General features: G+C 39.7%; 1 protein-coding gene and 1 pseudogene across 1 annotated transcript; one reads left to right on the top strand and one right to left on the bottom strand.

Annotated features, from left to right (window-relative positions):
• LOC111319756 (uncharacterized) overlaps positions 1-16,356 on the bottom strand; it is a 32,658-nt pseudogene that overhangs the window by 11,236 nt on the left and 5,066 nt on the right.
• On the top strand, positions 1,617-4,300 carry LOC148730705 (uncharacterized). The gene is made up of 3 exons (XM_088761705.1): positions 1,617-2,058; positions 2,179-2,433; positions 2,844-4,300. The coding sequence occupies exons 1-3, from the start codon at positions 2,014-2,016 to the stop codon at positions 3,369-3,371; spliced, it is 828 nt and encodes a 275-aa protein (XP_088617831.1). The 5' UTR covers positions 1,617-2,013; the 3' UTR covers positions 3,372-4,300.

The following is a 16,356-nucleotide window of genomic DNA, read 5'->3' as shown; positions in this document are numbered from 1 at the left end:
AAAATTTTACGCGGGTTTACCGGGGAAAATCTCTCAAAACTTCGCCAAAATTCATGAGTGTATAGCAAAGTATGTCATTATTTTTCAATTTTTATGGGTGATACCCAGAAGAAAGTAACTTAGAGTAATTTATGTGGATGTTTCCTGTGTACGACAACAGGTTCGATTAAAGAAAGAGTTAGAATCTTCGAAAGATCGGCTGATGTAGCAAGCGTCATAAGTTTAGCACCGGGTATAAACTTGGAAGCTTTTGACATTTATTTGAATTCTAGTTTATATATATATGTCTCAAATGCAACAGAAAAGTTGCCAAGATTAAGAAGTTAGAAAACGATCTCCAAGAGCTGAAAAATTAACTGAAAGCTGGCTATGATTCCATTCAAGATCACCGGGTTAAAAGACTTCAACTATCACTTGACAACAACTTGAACGCAAAGCGACCTTTTGCAGCGAAAGCTCCAGATTTCACCGGCCCTAGCACATGTACTTCTTTGCCTCCAAGTCCTACAGTTGAACCGCTAGTATCTCTGCCTTGTACGCCTCAATCTTCTAATGCATCAGCTATACTGCTACCTACTCTACACGTCAGTCCAATAATCGCTCAGAAATCGCCGCATGTTCACAGGACATAGCTCGCAGCTCCAGTATCGTCTACTCCAAAGCCAACGCCGACCGAACCTAAAGTCAGCTTGTACATTGAATACCCAAGCAAAACTATCAATAAGAAACTTGGTCCTGACGAGGAAGCTTTTGCCAAGGCTTTGGCTCAAGGTCCACCTTCAAGATTTGCTAATGCAGCTTTAATGTCAAAGTCAATGCGCAAGCATATTATCCAAAGGGTCTTACGTATTGTCTCTGGAGAAATAAGTGGGCTTTGCTCATTAAAAAAACCATCATTGCTCCGAAGAAGCTCAAAGGAAGATCTTGAAAATTTCGATCCATAGTTAACTATGTTCGATCTAAAGAGAATTTGTGACGAATGGAGGGAGAGAGCACCAGTATTCTACTCGTTCCTGTTGACAAGTTGCACAACAAACAAAGACGCAACTTGGTTCCCGAGCATCGGTTTGGCAGGATCGATCTTGTTGAAGCAGAGAAAGAAGCACATGAATACTACTGCTGCTATTATCGGAATACTCATCAAAACACGATCAATAGAGGTAAATTATGCTTAAATGTTATGCTATAATGTTATTCCAGTACTACACACCTTTCACTACCTTTCACACTTCTTTGCTCATTTCTTTGTCCCATTCATTTTCATTTATGTTTACTGGCTTTTTAGTGACTTGTTTCACCTAAATATTGGGATGTTCTCTGGTTCAAATCCTATTTGTTGGGACTTTTTTGTGATGTGTAGGATATTTGGGATATAGCTTATTATTATTTTTATTATTATTATTATTATTGAAGTTGTTGTTGTTGTTGTTTTAATTGCAGGCAAACCTTAATAGATTCAGCAAACTAAAACTCACATCCTCAAATGACAATGTCCTGAAAAAGATGGAAACTGTTGGAGCTGCTTATGATCGTCCTCTGAAAAATGCCAAGCCAAGGATCATAAAGGAACACAAGGAAGCCAAAGAAGCTATCGAAGAGATTGAAAAAATGAGAGAACAGCTGAATGAAAGCCCTCACCAGAATCCACAATTGAAAAGTCGCTGTATTGATGCCACCAATACCCTGCGAAAGAAAAAACTTCAGAACCACCCAGTATTTATTGTTGCATTTGACAACATTGACATGCATTTGAATCGCCGAAATATGACAATGACTGAACAAAATAAAGATGTACATTGGGTCAATCATGAAATGATTGAGAACAGAGCAACAGGGAATCATCTACGCAGTGAAGGGCAGTCTTGTGAAATACTAAATGTGCCAAATGCTAATTTTTTTCCAAGTGTAGATGACCAAAGGAAACAAGGGAAAAAACTATTCAGTCCTGGTGTCTCGCATTCTAGTGGGCTGTTTTGATGCTTCCGCATCTTCAAAGGCGTGTGCATAAGACACATGCCACATAAATACGCTAAAGAGAAGTCAACGCGTTCTACAAAGGTAATATTTCAATCAACCATTTTTGTGATGTTTAAAGTAAGTTCAGTGCGCTTTCATCCATTATTATATATTCCTTTTTGTTATGCTTTCATTCATTCATCTCCATATTTGTCTTTGTAGACCCCACTTGGAATTATATCCAAGAGTGAAAATGTCAATGAAGAAATGATCTCAATTCTGCAACAATTCCACACCTATCTCCCCAAAACTGATGAGATGGAGTTTGACAGCCAAATTTTTACTGGAGATCAGCTAACCGTTGAGAGAGCAGTAAACATGATAACATCAGTGTCCAATGGTTTCACTCCTGAAGACAGATTGGAGGGAATTACCATACAAATAGCTGATTGGCATGCTGGTGTCAAAATACTTGAGGTGAGTTGCTATAAATGGATAACAACCACTTGTCTTATGCTAATCGATTTTGTATACAACTGTTCCAAAAAGAGGGAGAAAATCAACTAGTACATTCCAAGACTGAAATGCATTATAGTTCCTCATAAATTGAGATAGCCAGTAAAAATTTTTTATATTTTTTGCACATCAGGACAATGCAGGAACACGGTTTGAATTCAATACAAAATATGAAATTCTTTTGCTGTGCTGTAATTTAAATGATATTATAAATCATCAATTGATTTCAGGCTTGGAGTGAATTAGTTGTAATCCAATGTTTGGTATTCAACATTTTGAAAGTTGATTATGTGTAAAAAAAATAATGACAATGCATAACATCTGCAAATTATATCTAACAGGCTCTACTTTCTTTATTTTGTGTCTTTTAGTTGATATATCGTCGGTTCTACTCAACCCAGTCTGATGCTGACCACTGTACCATGTATTCAGATAGGAGCCTCATAAACAGAAGAAACGTTACAAATGACCCCCATTCTAATTATCGCCCAAATAGAGATTTTTTTCTACTTATCTTGCAGTCAAGAATAATTGCAGGTGCAATGAAAGTTCTAGGCTTCGATTCAAAGGAGGGCCAACCAAAGTTGTTTAACATTCCAGTTGATATTGCAAGAAAAACCAATATTCAAAAACTTTCAATATTGCATGCTGCTGCTGGGATGGTAGTAGACAAGTATGCTTTTGCAGAAAGCAACATAGACCAACTAATCGATAATGTTATCACAGAGCAAGAGCAACGAGATATTCGCAATAACCAACAGTTAACGCTAGATGGCCGCTTCCCGTGTAGATTTCCAGGCTGTAACAAGACATTTGTTTATGATGGGAAGAGCAGGAAAAACCATGAAAGAACTCCTATTCCCATCGAGCTACCTACCCCCAAATTTGGAAAAACCTAAGAAAGATCAAGAAAAGAAAGATGTAGAACGAGATGACATGTTCTCATACAATTCAGCTTTGGTTGCTGATGGGCTTTATTTTTTAAATTTTCTTGATGCAGTTTCAGAGGGAGATGGAGACAGAATAATAAGGCAGTACAAGTACATGCTCATGTACTGCAGGGCAGATCACAAGCACAGTACCAAATATGCTGTCGAATGTCTATACCACTTCTTTTTGGTTTTTGCACTCCTTTCACCTAGAGACAGAGAACGTTTTACATGGAATCGATCAGTCAACAACAGTCGCCGGGGTTATTGCCAAAAATATCCCCTTGGATCTCGATGTCGAACACAGCAACAACTACCTAAAACAGGCCATAAAACATCTTGGTCTAAATTTAACAGAGAAAGCAGTTTCCAGAATTTGCAAATCTGAGAAAAGAGTCAGAAAGATAACTCACTGCATGGATGAAACCCTGAAATAGTCACGTGATCCTGGAAAGCACTTTAAGAGCTCTACTACAGGAGATTTAAAAGAACTTATTAAAAGGCTAACTGAACATAATACTATGGTGAAAATGCCATTGCACCTGTATCATTACTTTGATCACTTTGAAGTTGATCCATTCAAAGGTCTTGACGCCTCAGCAATGTACAGCTGGATCAATGAATACAAGAAAAACATTTCTATTGGAGCAAGATAAAGTCAAGTGCAACTGTATAGAAGTTCATCTAGTTATTGTTGGATTTCTATATAGTCAAATGTTTCAAAGGAACCATTATAAACAAAAACAATTAGCACTTTGCAATGTTTTTAGTAGTAGTTGAATATTTACTTATTTACGTTATAAAGCAAGTAATTCTCAAGGTAACATTTGTTTTGAATATTAATTTCTACACTAAAATGTACAGCCCTATAGTGGAAGCAAGTGTGTTTCATTGATTTTAATGGCTAAGTAAAATGAAATCTTACCATTTTCTCTTTTCAACATTTTAAATTGCAAAGCCATGTTCAAGTTCAGTAGCTTGATTAGCTGTACAATAAAAAAATATTTCAAAAAATTATCCTAATTTTGTTGTTGTTTTGCAGAAACTTCACAAACTCACTTGCACACCATTATAACTTTGGTTTTGACAGAAATTCCTTCGAGGCAAATTAGCCAGTAAACTGTTTACACAGAAGATAAAATCCATGTAAGGAATCTATTTAAAAATCAAAATTATGTTATAGGAGTCTAACTATTCTGGTAATGATTAATTGATGCTTAAATTGTCCAGTATATCGAATACAGCATCTGGAATGTCCTCTACCTCAGCATTGCTTCCATCATTTGTTGATGATACCATTGACAGATTTTCAAAAAATAAATTAATGAAGTCTTCATCTTCAATAAGTGAGGCCCATTCTGTCAATGCATGCTCTATAGCATCCTCCAACTCGAATTCATCATCCACCCAGTCTTCTTCCCACACTTCAGACACATCACCAAAGACCTGACTCAAAATGTGTTGGATTTTGAAGGCATGTTCCACATGCCAAATTTCAACTACATCACAGATGTCATTGATGGTAAAAAGTTGATGACACTTCTTGACTACCTGATTGATATTTGCAAATCAGAAAATCTGACTAAAAGGTGTAGGTTTGTAAAATAATTTATGTTCCCATGAGCATACTCACCAACAGATTTCATCACTAAAGACTTGTGGTAAAGAGTGAGACTTTGGTAAAGTTAATTTTTCTGGCTGGAAGTAACCTGTCTTATTTTAGAAATAGGCTTTTCAGAGGGTGTTTTGATCAATCCTGGCTTACTGCAATGCTCGGCTCCACATTTGCAAGAATTAGCGCAGCTATCACAGCAAAAATGTGGCACGATTGAAGCATTATTATTTTTAGAGCTAAATTTCTGCAGCAATATTTTCCTCCTGAATTCATAAGAGTTGGCTATATATGCTTTCATATCTTTCTCCACATGAGCAAGAAGGAGACTATTGAACAAAAAGTATGAAGTACTCTGTCCACCATCTCTACCTGCCCTACCAGTCTCCTGGATGTAGCATTCTAGTGTTTTGGAAGGGCCAAACTGAATTGTGCAGTGAACCCCTTTGCAGTCCACCCCCATCCCAAAAGCAATTGTGGCAACCAATAAAAGAATTGTTCCATTTTGTTGTGTAAAGGACTTAAGAACTGCTTCTTTATTGGCAGTCGGTGAGCATGAGTGAAGCATTTTCACAAGAACATTTCTGTTGTCTCCAGCATCCCCGGCAAAAAAGGAATTTCCCAGCATCGCCTTTATTATGCTGTAGATACGGTCACACTGGTTAATAGTTTGGCAGTATATTATTGTCCTCTCTGCTTCAATTCCTTTCCTGTTCACTTCATCCACAATCCCTTCAAAACACTTCGATATATTTGTGTCAGATGAAATGGCTTCCACAACATATGTTATATTGGGCTTCTCAGGACTCTCTTAGATTTCATAAGGTGCTTTCATTTGTAATACACCTGTTATCATCTCTTGGGTGTCCTTTGTCGCAGTAGCGGTAACAGCGAGAATTTTAACCAGAGGAGCTAGAGATCTCAACTCATGCAATCTTCCATAGCATTCACAAAAAGGAGCCAATCTAGAGGCATTAGAAGTCCCCCTTAAGTTAAGAATAGTAAAAGATAAGTAACTCACCATCTGCACAGATTTTAGCATGCTTAAAGAGAGAAGATCTGAGTATATTTAACAATTATTCCACGGGCGCGCGTTGGATATGAGATGATAGATAGCCAACGAGGCGCGTAGCGCCGAGTTGGCTAATCATCTCATATCCAACAAACGCGAGGGGAATAATTGTTTTATTAAAAACACTAGACTAAATTAATAAATTTTATTAAATCCTTAGCTCCCTTTTAAGCTTATGCATACGCTTACCATATCGTAGTTTATGGTATATTGGCTCACATACCATAATGGCTAAGCCAATGAAAAGTCTTGAATTGCATTATCCAATGATCCAGTTTTTAATAATATAAGTTATACGACGTATTTATATTAAGAATAATAATGAAGGCCAAAAAAGATACAACAAACTCTTCGCACTGAAATCAACGTCAGACAATTCATTTTCTATATACTTACCACTGTTTGATGATATGAGCTTCGTCAATAGCAATCGCACAGAGCTTAGACGCATAAGCATCGTTATGCAACATTTGTCACCACCTCTTGTTCTTTAGAATCGCTTCGGGAGAAGCGTATACAACTTGAAACAAGCCCTTCTCCACGTCTGAAATTTCTTTATCGGTCTCAAGATGACTGAGACTTACACAGGACATCCCTAATGCTCTCAAACGTTGTATCTGGTCGTCGATAAGTGTCAGCAGAGGCGATAAAACAAGAACAATGTGACCCGATTCTTTAGTTAAAGAGTCTAAGACTAAAGGCAAACTTTGAAAAATATTATTATGTATATTATATATTACCGAAGCCAGTTGGAAGATTAACAAAGACGTCCTGCTTCTCTGCAACCAGTTTTGTAATTGCAACTTTTTGATGTTCATTTAAATCGGAAATTTTGAAAAAATCACAGACAACGCTGAAAGCTTTGCTCATGTCCGCCATTTTGAAAAGCATGGGCAAGATGAATATATAATGAGCCTTCCAGATTTCGGAAGGCGGCACTCTGATTGGTCAATCGGCTGGAATGGAATGTTTGGTCAACACGAGCAGCCGTTTGTGGGGATGGAGACACAGGGATCCCGAGACAAAGAAGGGCTGCGAGAGGAGACTACATCGATCTGAGAGCCGCTCCGTTTTACCACCCATTCTGGCAATATCGCTTTGTAGGTACGCGTAATACTTTCGCCCTTACTGCGGGATTCAAATATAAAAGCTTAGCGACCGCGTCTATCGAATAAATGGGAATCTCCCACGGGAGGGTCGTCACCTTTTTCCTCTCGCAAAACAACACCTTCCAGGTATCGGTGCGTCTAATTCGACCGGAAACAATGTCAAACGAAACCCAAACCCGCAAGGAGTTAACTGTCAAATATCCCGCGAAAAGGTGAAATAATTTCTAAGGGCCTTATAATCCGCACTAGAAGACAAAACTAAAATGGTCCCGACGAAATCAAAGGACAAATTTTGATAAGACAAATTTTTGTCTCCTCTCCTCTGTTGCATCCGCACTAAAAGTTTCGAAGCTGTCAAAGATGTCAAATTCGGTCAACAGCCAAAGATAAAACCAATACTATATTTCATAGTAATTTATTTAATGTAGATTGAACATATTTGACAGTTAAATCACGAGCTCCGAAAATTCTTCAACCGAAACACCATAAAAATAAGTTACAGCTGCATGAACAACGCCAAACAAATAATTGATAACCACAACAAGCAGATTCTAAAGTCACGCACGCAAGCCAACGACATCGCCACAGCTAACTCTAATACCACTCAAGACAAAAAGACACGCAACTGCTGAAAAAATAACACATGCCTACTCGAAGGAAACTACCTACAATCATCAGTCATCTACCAAGCTACAGTCACACGTAACGACAACAACACAACAGAAACATACATCGGACTCACGGAAAACGACTTCAAAAACAGTCTATTCAAGAAGAAACGATCTCCTTTTTCCGAAAAAAGCGAAGAAAATTGCAAAGAGACCAGGTGATTTTGACGAACAAATTGATCCGTCTTCGTCAACGTTTAGTTGACGGAGACAATTCCGTTATCCCTTTAATTTCTGACACCGAATTGACACCGTTTGAAAGCCCTTCGAACTAAACAAGTCGAAGGAATCATTATTCGTAGTAGAGCAGAATGGCTAGAGGAAGGTGAACGCCCCAGTCGGTGTTTCTTTAATTTACAAAGAATTCAAGCTCAACGATCCCACATCTCTTCAGTTTATGATTCTACCGGTATCGAAGTCTCCTCCCAAGAGGAGATTGAAAAAGCTCATATCGATTTCTACACTCAGCTCTTTTCCGAAGAACCAATACATGCTGCTCTTCAAGACGATTTTTTATCTTCTCTATGACGGAAATTAACTTTTTATCAGGCGTCATCTTGTGAAGGCGAGATCACGCTATGAATAGGAATAAATCACCTGGCCCTAATGGCCTTTCGGTTGAATTCTGCGCTATATTTTGGGATCGTTTAGCTCCACATTTATGTCGAGTCTTAAATGCATGCTACCGAACCGGAGAGATGTGTGATTCCATGAAGATGAGCAACACACGCGTTATTTTTAAGAAAGGAGATCGTAAGAATCTGAAAAATTGGCGTCCGATCTCCCTCTTAAACGTTGATTATAAGTTATGCTCAAAAGTTCTCTCTTTTCGACTCTCTAAAGTTCTGGAATTTATCGTTGACCCTGATCAAACTTGCTCTGTGCCCGGACGCAAAATTACTTCAAACTTACATTTACTTAGAGATATCTTAGATTACATCGACCGCACGAATGAAACCGGCATTTTTGCTCAATTTAGATCAAGAGAAAGCCTTCGATCGCGTTAATCGCACCTTTCTGCAAAGCCTCTTACCCCGTTTTGGTTTTGGCCCGTCTTTTTGTTTTTGGATCAACACTTTATATAATCGTATATGTGCACGATCCTTCGCAGTAAAGCACTATTTAAGCAATAGTGAAAATCAGACCTGAAAAAAATTCAGGCCTGTACGGGATTCGAACCACTGACCTCTGCGATACTAGTGCAGCGCTCTAGTTGGCTTGTTAGCTCAATTGGTAGAGCGCTGCACTAGTATCGCAGAGGTCAGTGGTTCGAATCCCGTACAGGCCTGAATTTTTTTCAGGTCTGATTTTCACTATTGCTTAAATAGTGCTTTACTGCGAAGGATCGTGCACATATACGTTTCATAACCGCAGTTCATATATATGTATTTCATATGTTTGCTGTTTGACTTTATATAATGGCCCCAATATGCGATTCCTTTGTCTCGTGGGGTGAAACAAGGGGGTTCCCTGTCCCCCCTGCTTTATGTTTTGTGCGTTGAAACTCTCGCATGCAAAATCCGAAATAATCCAGAGATCGAAGGCTTTCCCCTTCCGGGCGCACATGGTCGCTGCTATAAAGTTGGAAATTATGCTGACGGTGTGACCTTTATAGTGAAATCTTATCGCTCTCTGCAAGTTCTTTTCAACACGATTAATATTTACGAGCGTGACTCTGAGGCACGCCTTAATCTCACGAAAGTAGAGGCCATGTGGTTGGGGGCGTGGCGTACGCGCGACGACCAGCCACTTGGCCTCAAATGGATGACAAAAATTAAAATTCTAGGTGTTGTTTTCGGCCGCGATACTGAATTAGAGAACAGGCAGCCAAAACTAGAGAAATTAGAAAAACATCTAAATTTATTGAAATCCCGCTCTCTTTCTCTTGTCGGCCGATGGCTCATCGTTAACACCCTCGAAATTAGCAAGCTCCTATATCTCTCTACAATTTTGTGTGTCCCGAAATGGGTCATTTCTAAGGTTAACGCTTTAATCTGGCCATTTGTCTGGGGCTGTCGAATTGAAACGGTTAGCTGAGCGTCCTGCCACCAATCTCTTAGCAATGGCGGTCTCGGCATTTTGAATTTCCTGATCAAAGGTAACTATCTTAAATTAGCCTCAGTAATTTCTAATTTAGATGATCGATAATCAAAATCCTTTTATTTGGCCAGATATTTTCTAGGCTCTAGGCTTGCCTCCTGTCTCTCGGAGTGGAGTTCTCTTTGAGATAACTCCACCCGAGTACACAGATCTTGACGCCCTATTATGAGAGTGTTCTCTCGGCCCTCACCACTCTACGTGGGATTCTCTCCCGCACGGAGTGGTGCGATTTTGAATTTTCTTCCAAGAAATGTTATCGAAATCTCTTGAAGGAAAACTCCACATCTCCAATTCTTCATTGCTTTTGGACTCCCTTCCTTCCGATTGACTTTGATCTTTACAAATTTTGGATTTAGTGCGAGATGACTTTTCTGAAAATCATAAGAACGACATACTCTTGAAAATTGTACTTCGTGTTGTTAAGTTCCGCGATTCTCTAAAGAATTGGGGATATATCGACTCAGATAAGGGCGCCTTCTGTTCCCGTAAAGAAACTATAGCTCACTGTTTTCTCAATTGCCCCCGTGTGAAATCTGTATGGTCCCACTTTTCTCCTATTATCTCCTCTATCCTTGGAACTAGCTTTCTCCCATCCTGTACCTATGTTTTCTTTTTTCGTTGGACCCCCGCTAGCCCAAAAGAGAATCGTATTGCTTGCTTTCTAATTAAGAAAATTCTGTACAACATCTGGAAATTTCGAAATAAAACTACCTTCTACAATGGGAATGACCCCCTGAGGGTATAATTCGCTATGCCCTCAGCGAGACCAAAAACAGAATTGCGTGCGACTACTTCCGACTCTCGTTATCTAACTTTAGAAACGCTTGGGAGTCCCCATCAATCTGTAAAATTGATCGGGATTCCTATAGAATACTTTTGTAAATAGATTACCTTAAGCTTTAGTTAACATTAGATCAATTTAACTTGGAATTATTTACAACTTAGAATTAGCATTAAACAATCCTAGCGTTACATTAATATTAGTCTACATTAGCCATACCAATATTATAGATTAAGCTTATATTAATATCAGACCTAGCTATTTTGGAATTATTCATAACCTTACATTAATATTTGCGATACTTAATACTCGTATATATTTAAGAACTCTTGAACTTTGGAACTTTGGACTGTTTATTAAAATTTGTTGGGGCCAAGCCCACGTGCGTTACCACTTTTATTTTGTAACTTAGGTGGTTTTGTTATGAATAAACCCTTTTCAAAACTTAATTAGTACGAGAGGAAAAAGGACGTAACTATATTTCCCGACAAGCCTGTTTCGTGAATCGCTTCACTCTTCAGGGGTTTAATGAAAGAATATTCATGTGACTATCGTTTATATACTAGGGAAATTTGCATAATGCGCGGTAAACTTAAAAACTTTAAAGTTCAGTTGTTGCGTAGCAACGCTTTGTTTCTGTGTCGGCATGAAGATACGAGTTCGTTACGCTTATTTAGTGATGAGAGGTCGGGTCGGTAAATTATCAGGAATTTTTCTTTTAGGCAGAGGTTGCATCTTTTATTGGAGCTGTTGTAGGGAGAGTTAGATGATAAGATGCGCCATGAGATAGAATAGTCAATGTTGTCGTTCTTGAGTGTCCAGATGTGTTTGCTAAGTTCGGTAGAGTTTTTGCCGCATCTTCAACCGCAACGGACTACGTATCACCATCGAAGCAAACAAAAAGATTATCAACTTCCTAGACGTCACTCTCAACCTAAACAACAGCACCTACCAGCCCTACACAAAGCCTAACACCACACTGCAGTACGTACACCGCGAGAGCAATCATCCACCGATCACCACAAAGAACATACCTGCCAGCATCAACAAACGACTTTCATCCCTTTCATCAGACAAAGCTTCATTCGACAAAACCGCCCCCCCGTACCAAAAAGCACTTGACGAAGGCGGATACCAATACACCCTCCACTACGAACCCACCACGACTGCAAAACGCAAAAACAGGCAGCGAAGCAACATCCTCTGGTACAACCCTCCATTCAGCAAGAACGTCAGCACCAATATCGGACACAAATTCCTCAGCCTAATCGACAAACATTTCACTAAGGACCACAGCCTCCGCAAAATATTTAACCGCAACACCATCAAAATCAGTTACAGCTGTATGAACAACACCAAACAGGTCATCGACAACCACAACAAGCGCATCTTACACTCGTCCCACTCACCTTACACGAAAGACAACAAAGACGGCACGGAAACCAACAAAACATGCAACTGCCGACAAAAGAACAATTGCCCGCTCAATGGTAACTGCCTTCAATCCTCAGTCGTTTATCAAGCCACCGTCACACGGAACGACAACAACACCTCTGAAACATACATCGGACTCACAGAAACCGACTTCAAAACAAGACACAGAAATCACACCGCATCATTCCGCCACGCCAAGCACAAAAACTCTACCGAACTTAGCAAACACATCTGGACACTCAAGAACGACAACATTGACTATTCTATCTCATGGCGCATCTTATCATCTAACTCTCCCTACAACAGCTCCAATAAAAGATGCAACCTCTGCCTAAAAGAAAAATTCCTGATAATTTACCGACCCGACCTCTCATCACTAAATAAGCGTAACGAACTCGTATCTTCATGCCGACACAGAAACAAAGCGTTGCTACGCAACAACTGAACTTTAAAGTTTTTAAGTTTACCGCGCATTATGCAAATTTCCCTAGTATATAAACGATAGTCACATGAATATTCTTTCATTAAACCCCTGAAGAGTGAAGCGATTCACGAAACAGGCTTGTCGGGAAATATAGTTACGTCCTTTTTCCTCTCGTACTATTTATTCTGCTCTGCTTCAACGTATTGAGCACTGTTCCACGCGAAAATCGACTTACAGACTTCCTATATATATATATATATATATATATATCGCAGCTATATTGGAAAGCTTGCGTAGAGGTTTTAAAGAAGTCATTTTATTTTTTGCCCGTCACTGATCAAGCATGCGGAAATAATGCAGGTTAATTGCAGAGCTCACGTACTCTACATATTTCATATTTCAACACGCGGATCCCCGCTCTCAGGTCCTTAATTGATATAAAAATCGAAAGGTATCCTCGGAACACAAAAGAAAGACCTGATAAAAATTTAAATTACAACTTGTTTATCCTATCACTAGAAGAGAACTATATATACGATGCAAATCAAACTCCTCAAACAGGCTGTCCATGATGATGAAATAACTACATTTATGTTTTTATTTGGTCGCCCAGTTACAGCAAAGTTTGCTTATATCGTAGTAGTACACAGGACATGTAATGCAACCACAAATATCACATATTTCATTTCGCGATCACTTAATGTTTAGTGAAGTTCCTATTGCCGCTCCCGTAGTGGTTTTCTTTATGAACCACCTTCATACTCCAGCGGCTTACTTTTCGCAGAGTATGCAGGTCCGTCGGGAGTTCCAAATTGACTGATTTCGAACTCGCTGCTTTCAGTTGGTGAACACAGCATCATGAGATGCCATTGAGGGATATTCGTCAAAGAAGTTGTACAGTCGGAGGTAGAAACTGGCAGAGTTGGGTGCCGTCGCGGTGTTCTGGATATCTTCGGAATGTAGCACACGCTTCAGATCTGTAGTCACCCAGGCAACTAGATCTTCGTCTACGATCGGTTCGTCTTGGCAACGAAGCGTTGGAAGTCGACAACAGAACAATACATACTGTACTGCTTGTAAAATGATGAGCTTGTTTCTGCGGTTTCTTTTCGCTTAGTGACAGTCACTTAGTTTAAGTTCAAAGCGGCTCCCTTTACTAGTCCCCAGTCCTTTGGTTACAACTGTTTCATCATGAATAAAGGCTGATAGTTTCTAAAGAAACTATTTGGGGCTGCGTCGGTGGGGGTAAGGAAATAATTTGAATATATCAACAAAGTTGAAATGGTAAATTTGCCACCGTAACGATTACAAAAGCTGACGTTTCGAGCGTTAGCCCTTCGTCGGAGCGAATAGAGGAATTGTGGGTTGAGTGTCGATACGATACGGATACGGATGTCGATACGATACTCTCGAATCACGCCCATGTTGTTAACATTCCCGTTACCAAAGAAGTTTAGATACCTGGGATATTCAATACTGAACCGATAGAGAGCTTCTTGTTCAGTTTTCTCCAAAGTGCGATTCAGGACTGTTGAAGTCAACGTTTACAAAAGAGTTTTCTTCGACCGACATCCAAATCCTCTTTGTAGTGAAGCATATGGTCGTGAATTGTCCCGCGAGGTCTTTATGGATCTCTGTACCATAAGGACTCTCGTGGGATTCCAAAAAGGGGCTTGAACATAACCGTTGGTGGAGATGCAGGCTTGCAAAACCCTATTTGAATAGAAGAAATAGTCATTAAATATAATCTTAGTTAAACGTAGTTTAGTAGAGGAATCAGAACGTTTCCCGGCATTCCCCATAAAACTAAAGCCATCTTAGTGGTCAAGATACCTGCGTAACGGGATTCCAAGATCAAGTTCAAAAAGGCACAATGCCCCCTTAAATCTGACCAGACCATTGCTGCTCACAAGATAAACAGCGTCGATGAAGGTGGCCGTGCTTGGGCAGTCGGTGCCTGGGACGAGTTCAAACTTGCTGCTTCCCATGCCAAACACGGTATCGAGGTATTTCAAGGACATTTGCATGGGTGTTCAACCTGAGTAAACTGAGTTCATACACGATCCTTTGCCCATGGAAGCTTACATCAAACAGTTACACCCCGGTAGAACCGCGCAGACGGAAATAAAAATTCCAGTTCATGTATTCTACATAACGACCACCGACCGTGTATCTCTTCCCGTCTGGCTCAGTCTGGTGAGGGGGACGCAGGCGCAGATAAGACGATCGAAAAGAGGGGCTTTTCAGTTAATTAGGAAGGCGCAGGAACAAAAACCTTATACAAAGAGCCATTTCAGTAGGCTGCCATTAAGTCTTCTACACTGTCAAACGATGAATTAAAATAAACCACTCCTTCGACTTTCCATCTTGTCACATCGCTCCCTCTAGTATCAACATACAAATCAAAGCCAACAGGATGTGAATAATTTCCTGGCAGATCGCGCTTGAAAAAGAACCATTTCTTGCGCAAGCCAAATTCTCAGTCCAGGGTCGGTATAACAGTTGGTCAAACAGTGATCCCTACAATCGTCTTATACCCATCGTTAGGCATGAATAGACTGTGCTAAGTAAATCCAGCAAAAGTTGCTTGACAACACAGCCAAAAGTTGCTTTAAAGTCACTCAAAAATGTAAAAGTTGCCACCCAAATTTAAAAAAAGTTGCTTACTTTTGAGAGTCATTTTGTTCTAGATTACTACTCAAAACATGACGTTGTAAGTGTAATGAAACATCATTTGTTGTGATCGATATAACCTTTACGCTCAACGTAACTAATGATAGAAAGTATTTTCTAATGAAGTTTTGGATAGTCTTTCACGCGATTCCAAGCGCATGTTGTGTTTCCTTTTCCTGAGGACGAGGTCGAGCTACCGCTTCCTCGTTGTTTGTATTTTGCCGTCGTTGACGTGAATTTTTCTTTTTCTAGAAATTGAAGCTCTTGTAGGACTACTTGCAAACCTTTTTTGATGGTTTGGTCAGTTTTTAACCATTTGTTAACTCAAAAGTTGCCAGGGAAGGCAAAAGTTGTTCTAGGTTCGTTGCTCGAAGTACAAAAAGTTGCTGAAAACGCTAAAAGTAGCTCAAAAGTTGCCGAGCACAATCTATTTATGCCTACCCATCCTAGCTTTCATAGAACAACTCCCGTATCTGTTCGGTCGCTTTTACAGTGAAACTCTCCATTGCCTCGACTTCTTTTGAGTCATTCGGGCATGCGTCAAAGGGTATTGGATATTTGTGCTCAGGTCCTGCAGTTTCTTCGTAGCGGGAGGGCTTAGCAGCGGTAAACAGCAAATATTCTCTAACTCGGGGCTAAGTTTTCCTCCGAAATAGACAACAACACGAGCAAATAGTTCTAGTTTGGGGCCATTGTTGTCAAGGAACTTTATAGCCTCGCCTTTATTTGGCTATTGTACCTCGATCAAGTGGATGTAATTATTTCCTCTTCAGAGAAATCGTCGTACGTAAAGACCATACGAGCGCGCAGTAGAAATTATCAACTTCGTGTTTTGTGGACAAAATTTGAGGCCACGATCGTTCAAGGCGTCCTCGGTTCGGTTCGACGTCAATACTGCAATTCAGTTGCAGTTATAAGTGCGACAGATAAAACAGAGAGAATGACACAGAGAATCTTTTAATATAGTCACTTGTGGAGTAGAATTGGCTAGGCGACGGTAAGAATCGGCCATGTTGCATTTGAAGTACTATACGCATACACTGTACCAACAGAACATGAGGAGCAGTAAATTATAGTTTGAA

The sequence above is a fragment of the Stylophora pistillata genome, chromosome 5, assembly GCF_964205215.1.
Source record: "Stylophora pistillata chromosome 5, jaStyPist1.2, whole genome shotgun sequence".
NCBI classification, from domain to species: Eukaryota; Metazoa; Cnidaria; class Anthozoa; order Scleractinia; family Pocilloporidae; genus Stylophora; species Stylophora pistillata.
The sequence above is the reverse complement of the archived record's forward strand: the minus strand, read 5'-3'. Positions and strand labels throughout refer to the sequence as shown.

Excerpts from the sequence above, each read along its gene's own strand:
- LOC148730705 (XM_088761705.1), top strand. The coding sequence starts at position 2,014 with ATGCCACATAAATACGCTAAAGAGAAGTCAACGCGTTCTACAAAG. Across the intron at positions 2,059-2,178 it reads AGTCAACGCGTTCTACAAAG|ACCCCACTTGGAATTATATC; the intron begins GTAATATTTCAA and ends TTGTCTTTGTAG. Across the intron at positions 2,434-2,843 it reads CTGGTGTCAAAATACTTGAG|TTGATATATCGTCGGTTCTA; the intron begins GTGAGTTGCTAT and ends TGTGTCTTTTAG.